Here is an 18,243-nt window from a genome sequence, read left to right on the forward strand (position 1 = left end):
ATGACTTTTGGTTCAGACATTCATGGTAGAAAGACGGTGAAGTTATGATCACTTATTGTAAAACATTGCCAGTGACTTCAGCAATACAGTGGTCTTCACATTTGTGGCACAACATTAGAACAACTTGTGCAATGACATTTGTGTCAGGTATTCATGTTTCCCTCTGGATCGATGATCTCGTTGCTGATCATTTGACTTTATTTCCTCCAGCAGTAGAAAAACAAACCCTTTGTCTCACAGAACAAAGATCATGGTTCAAACCCAGTCTGGGGCCTTTCTGTCTGGAGTTGCATGTTCTGTCTAGGTACTCTAGGTTAACTGGTGATCCTAAAACTTGCTGTTGTCTGTCTCTCTGCATTACTTCTGCAGTAGATTGGCAGCCTCTCCAAGGTGTACAAGGAGTCCGGCCCTCCCACTGCTCTGGATTGGATAAGTGGAAGAAGAGGGATGGACTTTTACTTATTACTACATACCAGTGAAACTAATGACATCATGCTAATTAACCAATAATATCACAGAAAGCCCCAAAGTATAGTGGAAATTGGTATGTTAGAGTTGTTGCCTTAGTATGTTTCTGGGCATACTAACATACTATGACTTCCGTTATTACCTTCATACCTTTATACTGGTTCAACCAGGCAACTTGATATTTAACAGCATGTTGTTTAGCTGTTGTGAGACTCTGCGGATGTTTATCTTCTGTGACTCCATATCTTTCTCTAAATTCCCTCATAAGACAAAAATAATCACATTTGATTCCTTATTATATATTTTTAAAAGAGTTTCCAACAAATCCGGAGGTTAGTTAGATTATTATTCCTACAATACCTGAATGCATCACGAGTGCAGGTGGCTCAGGGCGTGGCTTCATCACCGCGATCGGGGGACTTGTCTGCGCATGCGTTAGCCATAAAAGTGCGTTTTAGAATGATTACTGGTAGCCAGCGGAGAAACAGATTATACGGCTCCACACAACTGTTGTTTTAATCCCCTGAGCGAGGAGATTTAGCAAGAAAAAAACACTGGCTTCAAACCCAGCAGCCATATTGTATGGAAAAGCGACGGAAAGACTCCTGTTTTCAGAAAAAAGTCGTTTTCTCAGGACATCTGTCAAGACTTTTGGGGAGTTTAATTTTCTGCCTCACTGGCGGTGGGTCTGTGTTGCACAGCTAGCTTGGCAGCTGGCTGAGAACTTGAGAGATTGGGACTAGTTTTTTTTTTTTTAAACCCTTTTTGCACAATATTGTGTTTATTTCTTTATTTTAATACTGTGAAGCTAACCGCCTAAAAATGAAGGACCGATTGGAGCAGCTTAAAGCGGTAGGTAGTGTTTAGGAAACGTTGAGTTTTCTGAAAGTGTCTCCTTTTACTCATCAATATTGACTCTGTACACTCCGAAAAAGAAAAACGACCATTTTAAGATGTTTGAGGTTAGGATTTGTAAAATGAAAATTTTACACTCTTTGATTTAAACCTTTACCATAAATATATAGCATATATAAAAAAACAAAACAAACAACAATAGTGAGATATATGATGATGTAACTCATGTGATGGCTGTAGTGACATTACAGCTTGGATAATGATTGGGAATGGAAGTGCTGGATGAAAGACGTGTTTTGTGCATTCACTTCTGAGTATAAGGTTTGAAGTAGAGGTTAATTCTTATTAACTGAACTGCAGCTCAACAGGTCATATTTACCCAAGTAATTCCAGTGAAATTGAGCTTAATTTATATATCCCGGTGTATCGTGGCTAAAAATAACTTAGGTGAGTCACTCTGTTTTCATTGGTATTGATTAACTGTTGCTCGATAAAAGGGAGGACTTTATTATAGCTCTTGAAGAATGAAGGATCTGGTCCCAGCACCTTGATAATTTGTTTAACTATTTATTTAGAAATTAAGATAATCAGACATTTGACCTATACTCAATTACATGACAGCAACTGAGTGCATTTAGCCGTGTTGGCAGGTGGTGGTGAAGAATGGAGAAGAGGGGTGACTTTTTTTTTTTTAAGGGACTTTGAGTGTGGTGTAGTTGTTGGTGTCAGATGAGATGGTCTGAGTATTTCAGAAATGATCTACTGGGATTTTTTCCCCCCAACACCACCTCTAGGGTTTGCAGACAATGGTCTGAAAAAGAGAATGTATCCAGTAAGCGGCTGTTCTCTGGGCGAAAATCCCTTGTTGGTGTCAGAGGTCAGAGGAGAATGGCCAGACTGATTTTAGCTGATGGAAAGGCAGCAGTAACTCAAATGACCACTTATTACAGATGGGCTAAAGCAGCAGAAGACCACACCGGATGTAAATGGTAATGGTAAATGGACTCCTATATAGCGCTTTATACAACATGCAACTTTTCTTTTTTCCTATGCTTATAAGTGCTTTCTAACTGCACACATACTCAACACTCGTACTCCAATGGATGCCCTGGAGAGCAACTTGTGGTTAGTATCTTGCTCAATGATATTCGGCATGCAGACTGGGGGAGCCAAGGATCAAACCACCAACCTTCCGATCAGCAGATGACCTGCTCTGCCTCCTGAGCTACAGCCACCCTGGATGTCAATCGTGTCAGCTAAGAATAGAAAACTGAGGTTATAGTTCACACAGGCTCACCAAAATTGGACAATAGAGGACTGGAAAACGTTTCATTATCTGAACAGTCTTGATTTCTGCTGCAACATTCAGGTAGTTGGGTCAGAAATTGCCATTAACAACATGAAAGCATGGATCTTCCTGCATGTCTCAACAGTTAAGGTTGCTGGTAGTGGTTTAGTGGTGTGGGGGGTGTTGTCTTTACACACTTTGAGTTCCTTAATATCAACGGAGCGTTGTTTACCTGAGTATTGTGTTGACCGTGTCAACTAGATCTTACTTCAGTAGAGTACCTTTGGGATGCGGTGAAACGAGAGATTCACATCATGGACATGCTGCCAACAAATGTGCAGCAACATTGTGATACAATCCTGTCAGGATGGACTGAAAAGAAGGTTTCTGGCATGCCATGAAAAATCAAGGCAGTTCTGAAGGAATGGGGTTCTAGCAAAGTGGCCAGTGGGTCTATATCAATAATGGTGCAGTACAGCGCGAATCTCCCACATTTTCATATCACTGGCCTCTTCTTTTCTGAATTGGGTTATGCTGCTGCTGTTGTACAGTAACTCATGATGGCGTGTGTTGAGGGATGTTGTGTTGCTATAGCTACCTAAAACTGCTGGTCAAATATTTGCTGTGTTTTAAAATTGTTTGAGCAGTGGTATTCCTCACTTGCCCCCACTCCCAGATATCTTTATCACAACACAGTTGGCTTTACATTAAAGGAAGTACAGATGTAAGCAGAACTAGGTCAGACATGTGTTTATAAGCAGGCCGTGTGACATTTTTAATTTTTCTCCAGTAATACTTGCGTCTTTTCCGACTACCTCGACCTGCCTTTACTCCTGTGTTTCTTTATCTTCCCACCTTATCCCCCTGTCTTCATTTCCCTCCTTGAGTTTCCTTTCTAATGTTTAACTTGCCGACAGTAATCTAGGCTGTGTGTGTGTATGTGCGCGTTCATGTCAATGTTTGCTTACGCCACTGGCATCATTATCACATCACCTGACGTACTGAAGACCTTGGCACTTTTATAAACCGTATGAAGTGTAGAATCGTAATTTGCTGAAGTTATTGTACTGTTACATGTGGCAGCTTATTGGCCAAGCTCCACTTTACGCTTGTTTTATTTGACTATTTTTAGAGAAATACTGAGAGGAGAAGTTGGTAACCTCACTTGTGAGCTAGGCTAACATGACTGTTACTTTCTGTTGTTCTGCCTTTCTGTTCCCTCATAGTATTTTCAAATGCACTTTCATTTAAGCTCATCTGGTTTTCAGTTCTGTGTCTTCAGTGACGAGCTGGGGTTCTGGTGCTGCTCTGCTTCCTAGCCTGACCGGCACAAATCGTAAATGGAGTGCAGTTACGTAGCACTTTATTAGTCTTATCAGTCACTGAAAGCACTTTACACCCAGTGGTAAAAATGTAACAGCGTAAACATGCCGTCTTCATTGCCATATGGAGTTTTTAAATCCCTTGTCAGATGCTTTGCATCAACACAACTGCTGATGGACTAAATAGGCTTCTGTCACCACGCTGCTGTAAATCTGACCCCAGGTCCCTGTGCTACTGCTTTTAAAGGTAGCAGCTCATTTTTAAACCATCCCACAGAAAATGCTGTTGCTCAGACAGCAGTAACTAACATTTCTTGTTATTATGGATTTTATCTGATTATTTTCTGCATTATTTATCGACAAATTGTCCAAAAACTGAACTTCATATTAGCCTGAAGAAACAACAAATCCTTACAAATGACTTTCCAAAGTGGTTTTCTTCTTTTTGCTTGGCTGTTAACTTTTTATTGATCATCAAAACCTCTGCTGTTTTTATATTTGTTTCTTTTTTCTGGTTGGTCGATCTTGTCCTGTAGCTCTACTGGTGCCCACATAGTTTCAACTCCACTATCACTATTCTGTGCTGCGTGTTTGATGTTTTCTAATCGTGATGTCCACTTGACCTAATTTTACCCACTGTGCAGCCATCAAAATCTTAAATGCAATCTTCTGCATGAGATTATAGCTGCCATGCTTTTTGTTTTTGTTATTCTATTTTTTATTTCTAAGCGAGCAAATCTAATTCACCAACAGTCGGGCTGGATTTTGGCTCGCAGCACCATTTAAAGCTCGTGTTAGATATTGTTACATAAACCTTGTTCACCTGTCTAAACATGCCTCCCAAATATTTGACATCTCGCAAACCAATCATGAAGAGTTGACCCTCTCCCAAACTTTAAGCTGAAATGGTTCGTAGTAGTTTGATCCAAGAATTTCTTTGTGTCTTCTGAAGTGAAGTAAAGTGTTAAGATGAGCAAGTGAGTTTATTGAGTAATGCTGTTAAAGTTTTCTTGATGACTTGGATAAGGTCACTGCCTCTGACTGTTCCTGTCATTATCACGATGTTTTTACAAGCTGTGTGTGTGTGTGTGTGTGCGTGTCTTTGTGGTCTTTGGTTGTTTGGTTTGGTGCACACATCACTCCCTTTCCTCTTGTTTTTGCTGAATGAGAGACACTGGAAGGAAGTGAGTGCTTGGTCTTATCTCACAAGAGCAGAAATGCAGTGTGAGAGTGTGCGTGAGCCTGAGTGGTGCGTTTGATGAATAACTCTCTGAGAGATTCAAAAGCAAGCACTATGTCCTGGAAACTCTCGGTTCAACTACTGCTGTAGGTACGCCAGCCTGAAGCAAATGGTCTCGGCTACATTTGCAATTCAAATTTTCGATGAAGGCTGGAAGGTTAAAGGCCAAGTCTAAAAGTCAGCATTCGTGCAGTTGCAGTAAATGTTACTGCCTAGAAGGGTTAATGATTACTTTCAATACTGATGAATCTGCTGATTATTCTCTCAGTTAATCATTTTTGTCTGTAAAATGTCAGGAAATGTTGAAACTGTCCAGAAACTGAGGACCGCAAAAGAAAATGCTTACTGTTTGAATATGACAGTGAAAAGAAGCACAACAGGTGCACAGGACAGGTGCAGTGTGAATGAACCGTAATATTTATTGAGCTTACTATTGTAAATACTGTGTGTGAGTCAGCCAATATGAGATCAGAGGCATTAAACCGATGACGTCTTAACATTTTCCAAGCCTCGACTTTGACCTGGGTGCACACCTGAAGAGCCAAAGGTTTCACAAATTTATTAAAATACAAATTCCGAAATGATAATATATAAGACTGTTATTTGTGAAATGGGCCTCTCCATAACATACAACGCCCAAACCTCAGATAATATACAGCAAATACATCTTTAATTTCCAACATACATTATTATACTAACCTAAATCAGTGCTTTGAAGCTTATTCCAAATTTGTGGACCTCTGCAGGTCACACAGTCACCTGTTACAAAGCACAAACTCTGGACAAATGCCTGGAACAGCTCATCGGGTGTCTGATCAGAATATATTTAACTTAAAAGCAGAAGTAATTAGAAGGGAGGAAGCAAATAGGGCTGCTTTTTCTTTTCTCGCTTTATCAAACGCAGTCACGGCGTGGCCGTGATGTCCGTTCACTCTGCCTCAGTTTTGTTAAAGTCAGCTTAGAGTGAAAATTGGGTTGACGTCTTGGAGCCTGCCTCTGGTCCTAGATGTTAAATATTCACTGCCAGTGCTTGGTGCGTGCGTAGCAAACCATCAGTGCTGACTTGTGTTTACTGCCCGTCACTTGTGACACGTATAGTCAGCAGCGTGAAGCATTCTGATGAAATGCTGGATGTAAACTGATTAGGGTCAGGCTGAGCTGCTAACCAGGAAGCAATTTCATTAGTATAGCTTTGCATGAAGACTCACGGTCTAAACTGTGTTCGGTGGCTTTTCCAACCCAAACAGAAAAACTTCAGAAAAAAGAAATTAAACAGAAAATCTCTCTAAAATAAATGTGTAAAGTTGTAACTTAAATTAAGCTAATTGTTTTGTTTTGACTCTACTTTGTTTAAAGAAAGCACAGCTGCTTATTTTATTTTTATAAATTCAATATATCGTCTAGCAGTGTGATTTGAATACACTTCCTTTAATGCTGTTTGAGGTTTCGTATTTACCCTACAGATAGAGATATCCTTCTTCTCACCAGACTCCAGCCAGTTTGCTTAGCTTGACGTTGAGATGGGAAATACTTCCCCTAGCAGCACCTCTAAAGCTCACAACTAACCACATTATAATCCATGCGAGGACCAAAGTGTTGAAGTTTCAGGGTGTGGTTTTTATAGGTGAATACCAGACTTAACTTCTGGCTGGGAACAGGAACTTCCTGGAGCCTCCACTGCTGACCTAATTTTTTTTTTTTTTTTTTTTTTTTTTTAAGTTTGCACCGGTGTTAAAGGTTTAATTTAAATGCTGTTATTGTAAGGTTTTAGAGATACAAAAAATAACAAGTGCAGAGTTTAATGGACTCGGACGTAGCTTTGAATTATTTAAACAGAGGTTTGGAGCCCCCAGGGGGATGCTGGATCAGTAGTTAAGACAGTGGATGGAAGATTGGTTTTGAACCATGGCTGGTTTGTTATGTCATTATTTATTTATGTATTCTTTTTATCTATCTAATTGCAAATATCATGGCAAACATACTTTATTGCTTAAGTAATATGTAATACATGAGAAAAGTCTTAGATGGGTTAGAGCTACAGGATGATCCAACTGTTATAAAATAGCTCAGTTGCATGGATGACCTCCACATGCCTGTTTGCACTCCAGACAACTACTGGGCATCCTCTGGATGTGATCCTCCCAGATCTGGATTGGGAAATCTGCAAGCTAGTCTGTGGTGCTGTTTGACAGTGTTGGAGGCACCGATATCGAGGTTATTTTTCTGCAAGACCCAGCAGTTCATTTTTGTCCTCTGTCGTTGACATGAGTCTGAGACCTCTATGTCAAGCACAATTTATGGAGTCTAGGGGAAATCCGGGCTTTCCATTGATGTTACATGTGTGGCGGCTGGGTTAACAGAGCACATGGACTTTCTTTTCAAAATGACAGAAACTGCAGCTTCCACATTTTATGGCTTTGAGGGAGGTTAAATTATACTTTTTTGCTAATATTAAGATTCTGGTGTTTGAGCTTAAATTGTTTGTTCAAGTTGAGAGTCTTAACTTTGATTTGGTGGGATTTCAGAAATGTACAGTATTTTTACCCCTTGTAAAACAAAACTTTTAGTGTACCTTGTAGTGGACTGCAGGACTTACTACCTCACATTTTCAACCAATGTCACTACTTCAGGACACATGCTTCACATGCACACACAAGCTAAGAGATTTATTTTGTCTTTTATCCTGTTGATTTATGTAACTAATAATAATGTGCTGAAAATGCACTAAACTACCTCTCCATACTGAAATTAGGTCAAAATTGTTTTTTTGCATGAAACATGAAAGCAGGACAATGCTGCCCACAATCACCAAACAGGAAGTCCTCTGATTAAAGTTGTATAAACTCAGTTTCAGCCCTTTTGTCTTCTTGCAGGTTGTTGTAAGGCATTTTGAATAGTTAACATTTTACTGATGTCCTAAACAAATGGCTGGTTTTGGATTTAAAAATTAATTTTAGGGGGTTTTGCATGGACCTTTAATGCAGTGCAGTGTTAACAGCGCTGGTTTTCTTTCTGGCGATGCCCCAAAATATGGATTAAATCATTAATAGCATAATTGTGCAGCAACTAGTCGGCTCTTAACCTAAAGACAACAGGTTGACAAGGAAAAATTTTGGATGGGCTTGTTCTACATGAAGAATGAAAAGCTATTGAGAAACATAGGGCCTGCGGGCCTGCGGGCCTACCACCTCACGCTCTTAGTCCTGCTCTTTCTGTTTATTCTTATAGGTGTGTGATCAAGATGATGATGATGTGGAGATTGCTGTGGACAACGCAGGCTTCATGGATGAGTTCTTTTCTGAGGTAAGTGCTGCTATGGGTGTATGTATGCACTGAGTGTGATTGTTTTGCTTCACTTGCATTCACGAGGACCTGCGTGTTCTAAGATGGTGTGATTTGCATGTGTTTGCCATTTGCGGTGTGTCCTTGTGTTACAGATCGAGGTAATCAGAAACAACATTGAGAAAATCGATGAGAATGTGACAGAAGTGAAAAAGCTTTACTCTGTCATCTTGTCTGCTCCCACATCAGATCAGAGTAAGAAATCACCACCAGCTCTGACATTTACTTCATTTTTTTGCGTTACAAAATAACACAACATTGATCAGGAAAGGCATCAGCACTGAAAATCTGCACTATGCTGTATCCTGCACAGAAACACAGGAGGACTTGGAGGCGATCACCAATGACATAAAGAAGTTGGCCAACGGTGCGAGGAACAAACTCAAGAGTGAGTCCCGCTCCCATTTCTACATACAGCCTGTCATTATGAATAACTTGTATGTCTATTGGATTAGTAAACAAGTGAATAGTGGTGTTATATTTAATCAGTTCAAGGTTGTTTAAGTGAAGTAACTCTGCCTTCTTCCCAGCCATTGAGAGGAATCTGGAGTCAGAAGAGCAGGAGAGGGTGTCGGCTGACACGCGGATACGTAAATCACAGGTAAATCATCTCCTTCAGACGATTCAAGTAACCTTCTGAGAAAGCGCTTTTCTTGCAAACTTCCCCCTCATGCTGGGCTTTGTATGTGAGGTTGATTTTTTTCTGATGGTCTTATTTGTTGTAGTTTAGGTAAAAGTAGGTTAAGAGAGAATTAAGAGAAGAGGGTGCTTGTTAATACTTCTGCTTTAAGACTTTAATAAATGTTTAGCATTTCTAAAATATTCCATTTCAATCAATCAACAAGAGTTGCTTCAAGGTGCTTCATATAGTAAGGTAAAGACCCTACAACAGTACAGAGAAAACACAGAAAACTCCAACAATAAAATGAAACCCTATGAGCAAGTGCTTTGGCGATTGTGGGAAGGAAAAACTTCCTTTTAACAGGAAGAAACCTCCAGCAGAACGAGGTTTGGGGCGGGGCAGCCATCTGCCGCAACTGATCAGGCGTGAAGGGAGGAAGACGGGACAAATACACGTCTTTGTCTTCAGGTTTCTGCTTTCATCATTTAAAAGTGTTACTTATAAGCTCTTCCATTGTTATTCTGTTACCTCCCAGCATGCAGTGCTGTCTAGGAAGTTTGTGGAGGTGATGACAAAGTATAATGAAGCTCAGGTGGATTTCCGGGAGAGGAGTAAAGGACGTATTCAGAGACAGCTCGAGATCAGTGAGTCACAACGACGCCAACAAAGACATTTGACGGTTCCATTGTCGCCTTTGTCATTAATCCCGCTCCTTTTCCTTTTTCCCTTTCCTCTCCAGCTGGAAAAGCAACTACGGATGAAGAACTAGAGGAGATGTTGGAGGGTGGTAATGCTTCTGTGTTCACTGCAGGGGTAAGAGTGTGCGTTTGTGCACGTATATGCATTTTCCTTAACGTACCTTAACGTTAACTCCACCATGATGTGGTTGAACTGTGAAAGCCGAGTTGTCAGTTTCTCAGTAAAACTTAAACTGCTTGTGTCAGCTAATTATTGGCGCTTAGGAGTCGACCTGACTCGCACTCAGTCTGCTCATGACACACTGAGATAAGGAGCATTGTGTTGTGTTGCTTTGGCTACACGCAGCAGCTGGAAAAACTTGAAAATGTAGCCAAGATTCTCTGAGCTCACGTTGATAAAAAATACACAAGTAGGGAGGAATTTCTTGCACAAGGACGCACAGCTTGACTTGATATTTTCAGATACGGTGTCTCACATTCCTGTAACAAACAGGCTAGACTTTGACCTCACTTAACTGTTAAGGAATCCAACTGCTGGGCAGGACGGGACTGTTGTGTAGTGGTGTCCTTGAATAGATTTTAGATTTTTAGGCTGTATCACAACAACTGTTTTCTAGCTTGGTGCCGTTTTAAGTGAATACACATTGATTTGAATCAATGCAAAATATTCATTTAGCCACCTGTGTTTAAACTGATGCTGTTCGGTAATGTTAAGCCTCTCCTTTGCGCAGATTATAGACTCGGGGATCTCCAAACAAGCCCTGAATGAGATTGAAGCCAGACACAAAGACATCGTCCGTCTGGAGAGTAGTATTAAGGAGCTGCACGATATGTTTGTAGACATCGCCATGCTGGTCGAGAGCCAGGTACGGTCCTCTGCATCCACCTGCCTGTCATTTGATTCTAGTTATTTGCTTGTTCATTCATTGAATTCATCCTTAAATCCTCTCCATGGCTTTGTGTTCAGCCCTCATTGTATCCAACTCTTTGCACATCATTACTCTGTTTACTCTTTTCCAGCTGTATGTCTTTCCTTTACTCTTTGCGCTCTTCTGCCACTGTCACCTCCATCCCATCGCTCAGCGTTAACGGTACCAATACAAATAATAATAGAATAAATCATCAAGGTCAACAAACGTCTAACTAGCTGGTACAGGGACATTACTGTTAGCCTCTTAACTAAATATAACCACATATTTCTTGTTGCTTGCAAAATGCTGTCTGAGGAAAAGGCTTTGTAAGGTAAGGGTTGTTGTTATGCACCTGTTTCATGTTGTGCTGTGAGATTGTTTTGGATATTTTTTTTTTTTCCTGCCAGTTTTAATTCCAGTTTTACGTTTGAAAGTTTGAATTACAGAAGAGAACTAGAAGGGTGCTTGCAGAGCTAATTCTCCACCAAGGCTGATGTCCTGGATCTCTCTTTATAGATCTCTATATGAGGCTATAAAAAGTGATTCAAGTTAAAATTAAATGTCAGAATTCAAAACAAACCCCTGAGATCCTCAGTGCAGGTGTTGGCAATCTAACTGTTCAGTGAACATGTAATACCCCTCTAACCGGATTTATTCCTCTGTATTTAACCCAATCTGCTTCTCATTTCTGCTTAAGTGTCAGTACCTTACAGAATGTTGCATGTTTTTCAGGGTGACATGGTAGAAAACATAGAGCAGAATATATCCAAGTCAGTGGACCACATTATAGCAGCAAAGGAGCAGACCAAAAAAGCTGTAAGGTATCAGACCAAAGCACGCAAGGTAATGTCTTTCTTTTTTCTTTCTTTCCAGTCATAGCACCAAGCCGCTTTTGTCTTTTTTTTCCTGCTTATCTTCTGTACACTGTTGCACTCCTCACTGTTTGCCACACTTAAACCACATAGTGTGCCTACATATCCTCCCTTCACCATGTCTCTCTCACCCTCCTCACCCAGTACTCGCACACGTTGCCATTCGCAACAACTGTTGCATTGCTGGTGCTTGTCTTTTTCTCTCTCTTTCTGTTTAATTTCACTGCTACGTTTCTTTACCTCTGATGCCGTTTACATCAGGGTGGAATGATTGACAGGATCGAGAGCAACATGGACCAGTCGGTGGGCTTTGTGGAGCGCGCTGTTGCAGACACTAAAAAAGCTGCAAAGTTTCAGCAAGAGGCTCGCCGTGTGAGTGATAATCATCGAAAACAATGGTCAGGTTTCCCAAAAGCACTGGAATTATTTATTTAATAACTTTGCATTTACAAATCTAGTTAGTTCTGAACAAGCAGGACAAAGATTAAAAATTACAATTAAACAGAATAACTTTGACACCATGGGACAAAAAAAACTGCGTTCTCCAGCCTGACTGATTGTGAATTAGAATATGTTCGGCATATGGAAATGTAGTCTGCTTTCTTCTCTCTCATGTTGAGTAGAACTGCACCGTCATGCAGGTGTAATGCAGGTTGTACAGGGTAGTAAACCCTGTAAAAAGTCCTTCAGGCTAAACAAAAAAAATATTGTCAAGAAAGAATTATCTTAACTTTTGAAGTCTAAGTCATCATCAGTGAAAAGTGCTAACTCTGTTCACAAAATAATCGACTTTTGGCTTTTGAAAATTGTTCTCTTAAAAGCTAAGGTAAGTCTCAGAGGTACTTTGACCTCTGAGACTTGATTTCAAACAGAAGCTTGACCTTCAACATTTACATGTTAGTGACTCATTAAATGCAGTTATTGGGTTTTTTTCTGAATTTCGTGCCAGAGGTAATCACAGTCCACAATAAGCTGTTCAAGCAATAATGAAACCAAAACAAAGTAAAGATGTCTCCCAGTCTCTACTGGTTAACCTTCCTTTTCATGTTTAGACTTTCAGTTTACCCTGTTCAGCCTGGCAGGTGCCCTTAAAAGATCTGTAACATTAACTCCCCTAATTTAGATTTATACACACTGATAGCATTAACTAGTGTGGAGATGATACAGCTCTGTTAACTACCATTGGATTGCATACCATCAGTGTGTGGGATGGTTAAAAACAAACAACCTGTCACAAGCTCTTGTGCGGTGTCATTTCCTGTCCTCAGAAGGATCCAGATCCTAGAGAGGCCTGCACACAGTCCTCAACCCGACAATCGTCAAGCAGGAGTCCTGAAGGCAACTCCTGCTCATGGTTGTTTTTTATTTTCAGGTTGGGAATAGTTGGAATTCCTCTTCCACTAGAGGATGCTTTTGGGAAACCTGTTTGAAGACCATTCCCACCTCCCCCTGTGGTGACTTGTGCTCTCCGATCCCCTCTACCTGCTCCGTTACCAACCTGTGGCCTGTGGAACCCTGTGCTTTAAACACCACTGTGACCTGCCCAGCAACACGTAGCAGAATAAAAAGCATCCTCCCTCCCTCCCACCAACACACACACACACACACACACACACACACACACACACACACACACACACACACACACACACACACACACACACAGAGCTTCTTTTTTTTCTGTCCTTTCTCTTCAGCTTCATCCTCACTGTGTTGATGTGCAGTTTACACATGAAGGCTGTAACCACAACCGCTGCTGTGTTGTAGGGTTGGAGATGTTGTGTGCTTGCTTCTGGCTGTTACAGATTATGTGTGTGTGTGTGTGTGTGCAAAGGCAAACTGTTGTATTTTCAGGACAACAACAATCAACCCTGACCCTGTTTCAGTCTTGTGCAATACTAATGTGCAGAGTTTTTGTGGTAAATAAGCCTCAAGAGTAATCGATGTTATCTGATACATCTGCTGTTGTCAAGTAAAGACCTGCTGTCCTGCTGTTTTTACACTGACATTGGATCTGATAATTTATGTCCTAATTGTCCCCAACAGAAACTGGTGATAATAATTGTGATTGTGGTGATCTTGGTGATCATAGTGGCTCTGGCAATCGGATTGTCAGTGGGATTAAAGAAATGATGATGAATTATTTGAGTAAGAGAAGCGCTAAGGGTGAGTAATTGAGCAAATACCTGCTGTATAATGGGTGTGTGTCTGTTAGGCATGCTTTGGGAAGGAGTTTGCACTTCCTTTGAGGCTCAGTGTGTGTTTTCTTACTATCCAGAGGGCTTACTCGAGGTGTGTGTGCTTGTTTGAAGTACTTTGGGTGTGTTGTTGTTCTCCTGTTCTGGGCCTCTTGCCTCTGGTTACTGTAGTGGCGAATTAGTTCCTGCTGGTGTTAAGTTTGTGGGTGCTTTTCAGTTGTAGGTATCCCATCATCAACGCTGTTTCTGTGTATGTTTCTCCCTCTCTGTAGAAGATCATCATTATTGCTGTGGTCTGTGCCGTGGTTCTTCTCATTATCCTCATCATCATCCTCACCCAGACACTATAGGGCTGATCGCTGCCATCATCTCATCATCTGTGTATTCAACATCCTCACCATTATTCATCAGCCTGCCTGCAGAAGGAAAAACTGATCCTGATCACTCCATATGGGTATAAGAATATTTAACCTGCAGATCTTTTCAATCGAATAAAACACACTGAAGGTCTCCCTCACTTTTGGACAATTGAGGATGCTCTCCTGCGAATGAGGAAACAAGACCAAAGCTGACATATGAGGTACATTGTCTATTGTACCTCTGTGAAGGCGAAAAGGGAATTGGGAAATAAAACATCACTTCAGTGTCACTAAACATTTCACTGTTCAACATTTGCTGCCAAAGAATCAGCTGGGAAGCGTTTGTCATCTGAAAGCTTTCAGAAGCACATAAACCCCCTGATTTATTTGAGCCTTGATATGATTTTATGATTGAAAATCTCCCCAGTGAACTTTCACTGCTGTGGGATTTCTTTTTGTTGTTGTTCTTGTTAGGGTTTGGGGAGTTCCAGCACTTTAACATTTCCAAATGCGTAGCTCAGATATGTGTAATTATCACTGGTTGTTAAAAAAACAAATATGAAGGATTGCACTTATGGGAACACATTTCATGAACTTACAGGCGCGTGTGATGAACGCTCATTACTTGCTTACTTGTAGCAGCTGAAATTTGATCCTTTTCACAACCCAAACCAAAGCTTTTACATGTATAGACACAGTTACTCCTCCTGTTAAAGTGCTGTAGAAATATTTCAATGCCAAAGGAGTTTTAGAGAGTCTGGTAGTAACACTAGTGGTTTGTTTCCCGTAAGTGCCAGAATAGTCTTTCTGTATTTATTCTACTGTTCTAAGACATGTTGCTTATGACGTCACATACAAATGGGCACTCTGTAAAGTATCCGTGGCTAGTCTTGTCTTACTACTAGGAAATGCCTTAACAGGCATGTTTTAGGTTTTACTACTGAGTTGCCAGTTTTAGACACAGTCCTGCAGTACATCTGATGTTTGCGAAGGTGATAATGTTCAGTTTTTGTTTACACAGCCTTAGGATGTAATGGTTTGACATTTTTAACAGAGGCTGTATGTGTGCTGCTCTTTACTTCATAGGTGTGTCTAACATTTAGACTGCCCTCATTAGTGAATGTGGGGGGTGGGGACAATATTACAAACACCTCTTACTGTAACCAGTTCATCCGCACCACAAAGTACGTCCTCCAAAAAGCCCATCGAGTCTTAATGAACAATTTCAACTAAAATGAACATTATACCTCCTTTTTTTATTTAAAGAAGTCATTTTAATGTACATAGAAAACTTGTATTTTCAAAAAAAAGACGACAGGATTTTTGCAGGGCTGTGTATTAGATCACATTAGCTTTAGCAACATGTACCTCCCTGTTGGATTCAGTAATGGTTGTCCATCATCATTTCATTCATTTCATTTCAGACAATCTTTGGAACTGACAGTTTACCAAACCAAAGTGCACAGGTTGTCATCCAGTGGCTTTAACAGGGTAATTAAAGCACATGATTCCAGCCGTACATAAAATCAGTACCAACCAGTCATGAGGAGAAGCCCTGACATAAGGGAGTAGGCCGATTTCAGTAAAACAATGTTGTAATTTAAGCATGAATTAAATTTTAAACTGTGGTTTTGTATGAAGCATTTGAAAATGAGAATCCCGCAGCATCATCATCATTTAGGGGCACAATCCATTTTATTTGAGCCGTTGGCGCAGACTGGAACATAAGAGAAAATTGAAGCTTTTTTTTTTACCTGTGTAAATGTCAATGATTTTATCAGAAATTAAAGATTTTATGTGTTAAATTACCCAGTGTTTATTTGTCGTGTTTGACTTGCAGAAATGGAATTATGTAACTGAATTTTACATTCTGATGACTGCTTGTTGCAAAGTGGTGTGTGTGTTTTATTGGAGTGTAGTAGCTGCTGTCAGCATGTTAACCACAGTGTTGCAAAGTACAGCTTTTAAAGACTGGTGCACACGTGTCAAAAAAGGGGGTAAGTCGTTTCACCTTTCCTGTCTCTTTACACACACAGTTACACACAAACCTCTATAACCCTTTGTTCTGCTTTTGCTCAATTGTTTCCTCAAACCAGTGTCGATCAATGTTGATAATTGCGTCGGCTCGCAAAGTAAAGCCTGATTCCTCTCTTTATCGTCTGACTGTGTGTTTCTGATTGCGTCTCCAGAAAAAGATGATGATTACATTGTGCTGTGCCATCATTGGGATCGTTGGGTTCTCCTATCTCTACAGCTTCTTCTCATAAAAACCGTTTTACACAGGTAAAAGACAAAAAAAACACCTGCATCAGCCTTTCAGTGCTATTGTTTATGCGGACTCTCTGAATGCTTAAAGACTGCATTTCTTTTGTCTCTGTGTGGTGTTTGTAGGCACGAAGGATTTCTCCAAAAATTAGGAATATTCCCCTGATGCTCCTTCATACCCCCCCCCCCCCCCTATTTATATACAATAAAGTATTTAAAAACAAAAAATCACATCCCTCCCATTCACTTTCTCTTTTATTATTAATTGAAATGTAAACAATTTTCTTGCTATATGAAGTGTTTGAAATGTATTGTGTGTCGATGTCTCAGCCTGACTGTTCACAGCCAGGTGACTTGACTCGTGATTTGTAATCATATACTCTACCGCCTCCTGGTGGTGCATCAAGGGAAAACCCCATATTTAGAGAAATTATCTTTTTCAGGATAAAATAAAACTTTGGAAGAACACATTTTAATCATTTTCTTTTCTTTATTTTTTTTAATATACATATTTAATTATTTTACTGTCTCGGCTCCAAAATGATCTGTTCCAAAGTGTCCAGTTTAGTGGTATTTTCTGGCCTGTTTGTCATAATTATGATTAAAAATGTGCGTGACTTTGTGTGTGAGATCTGTCTGATGGTGTTTTCCGTAACAGCGGCTGTCAGTCGCTCACTGGCTGTGTTGTCTCTGTAAAGCCTGTTATGTAATAAAATTTCTGTGCGTTACATCAAGTGCTGTGTGCGGCTCGCTTCTTGCATGAGGCTCAGCTGATCGCCTCTTTGCGTGGAGGGATCCCGATGACCCTGACTTGCATAGAATCGGCCGTGTGGAGCTATTTTCCTATGTCAAAGACGTAAATGCAGCAGCTGATATAAGCACGACTTTGCATCCGCGGATGAAGACCCTTCCTGACCTCGTTTCATCCCCATCTCGCTGTTCTTCCTAACCAGCTGCAAGCCCCGCCCAACCACACGATGCGGGGCAAGCAGTAGATGAAGGTGCGCTCGTTTTCTTGTTCTGTGTTTGCCGGATCCATGCTTTTATATTCTTCACGCCACATTCAGACACCAGCCAAATGTCGCAGAACAAACGGAGACTTTTCCAGTCTCAATGGTCAAGTTTTGGTAACTGCGTGTAAATTGTAGCATCAGTTTCCAGTTCTTAAATGACAGAAGTGGTCTCCTGCTACTGTAGCCCATTTGCTTGAAGGTTCAACGGGTTTAGAGATGCTCTTCTGCACACCTTGTAGCGAGTGGTCATTCGAGTTACTCTTGCGCCCCCATCAGTTCAAATCAGTTTGACATCAACAACACACTGCTGCTCATTACAAGAGCAATATCTCTCATTCTTAATGCCCCCCACTGTAGCCAGCTTTGATAATTTTAGGTCCTCCTTTAGTATTATTCCAAAATTATGGAATAATTTTCTAATTATGCCAGATATCACAAGGTGTGTGGTCCATTTCTTATTACTTTCATTGTTCATGCTGTCAGAACACAGTGTAAAGGCACAAAATCTTCAGATGTAGAGATCGGGTAACAAAAAAAAATAGACACTACTTGGTGTCTAATAATATAAAATGCTTTTAATACAAATTTTAATACTAAAATACCAGTAGTATTTGTTTTATATAAAATATTAATTTACCGGTCACACCGGAGCAGACAAACTAAACATACTTGTATGTTAACATATGCTAATCTGCTCTAAGTGACACACCCTGTGCCCAATGAGAGCGCCTACATGCTAATTTCTCGGAGCAGTGGAGTAAATAGGGGTGGGTCCTGAGCGTTTTCCTTT

At 40.5% G+C, this 18,243-nt stretch overlaps 1 protein-coding gene across 6 annotated transcripts; it reads left to right on the plus strand.

Moving 5' to 3' along the window:
- Window positions 1-921: 921 nt before the first annotated feature.
- On the plus strand, window positions 922-17,174 carry stx3b (syntaxin 3b). Of its 6 annotated transcripts, none has more exons than XM_085296030.1 (11): window positions 922-1,320; window positions 8,402-8,476; window positions 8,611-8,710; window positions 8,829-8,903; window positions 9,046-9,116; window positions 9,673-9,781; window positions 9,877-9,950; window positions 10,567-10,701; window positions 11,880-11,990; window positions 16,365-16,458; window positions 16,567-17,174. In XM_085296030.1, the coding sequence occupies exons 1-10, from the start codon at window positions 1,291-1,293 to the stop codon at window positions 16,440-16,442; spliced, it is 858 nt and encodes a 285-aa protein (XP_085152156.1). In that variant the 5' UTR covers window positions 922-1,290; the 3' UTR covers window positions 16,443-16,458; window positions 16,567-17,174. The 6 variants fall into 6 exon arrangements, 5 of the variants coding, with proteins under 5 accessions (XP_085152156.1, XP_085152135.1, XP_085152128.1 ...); XM_085296009.1 differs by lacking the exons at window positions 11,880-11,990; window positions 16,365-16,458; window positions 16,567-17,174 and adding exons at window positions 11,479-11,589; window positions 13,665-13,784; window positions 14,089-15,983; XR_014894772.1 differs by lacking the exons at window positions 16,365-16,458; window positions 16,567-17,174 and adding an exon at window positions 14,089-14,117 and having other exon boundaries at window positions 11,880-13,784.
- The last annotated feature ends 1,069 nt before the right edge of the window (window positions 17,175-18,243 follow it).

The sequence above is a fragment of the Mchenga conophoros genome, linkage group LG2, assembly GCF_057382185.1.
Source record: "Mchenga conophoros isolate Kocher_MC1m ecotype Shallow Benthic linkage group LG2, M_conophoros_male_GT1.1, whole genome shotgun sequence".
Classification (NCBI taxonomy): domain Eukaryota; kingdom Metazoa; phylum Chordata; class Actinopteri; order Cichliformes; family Cichlidae; genus Mchenga; species Mchenga conophoros.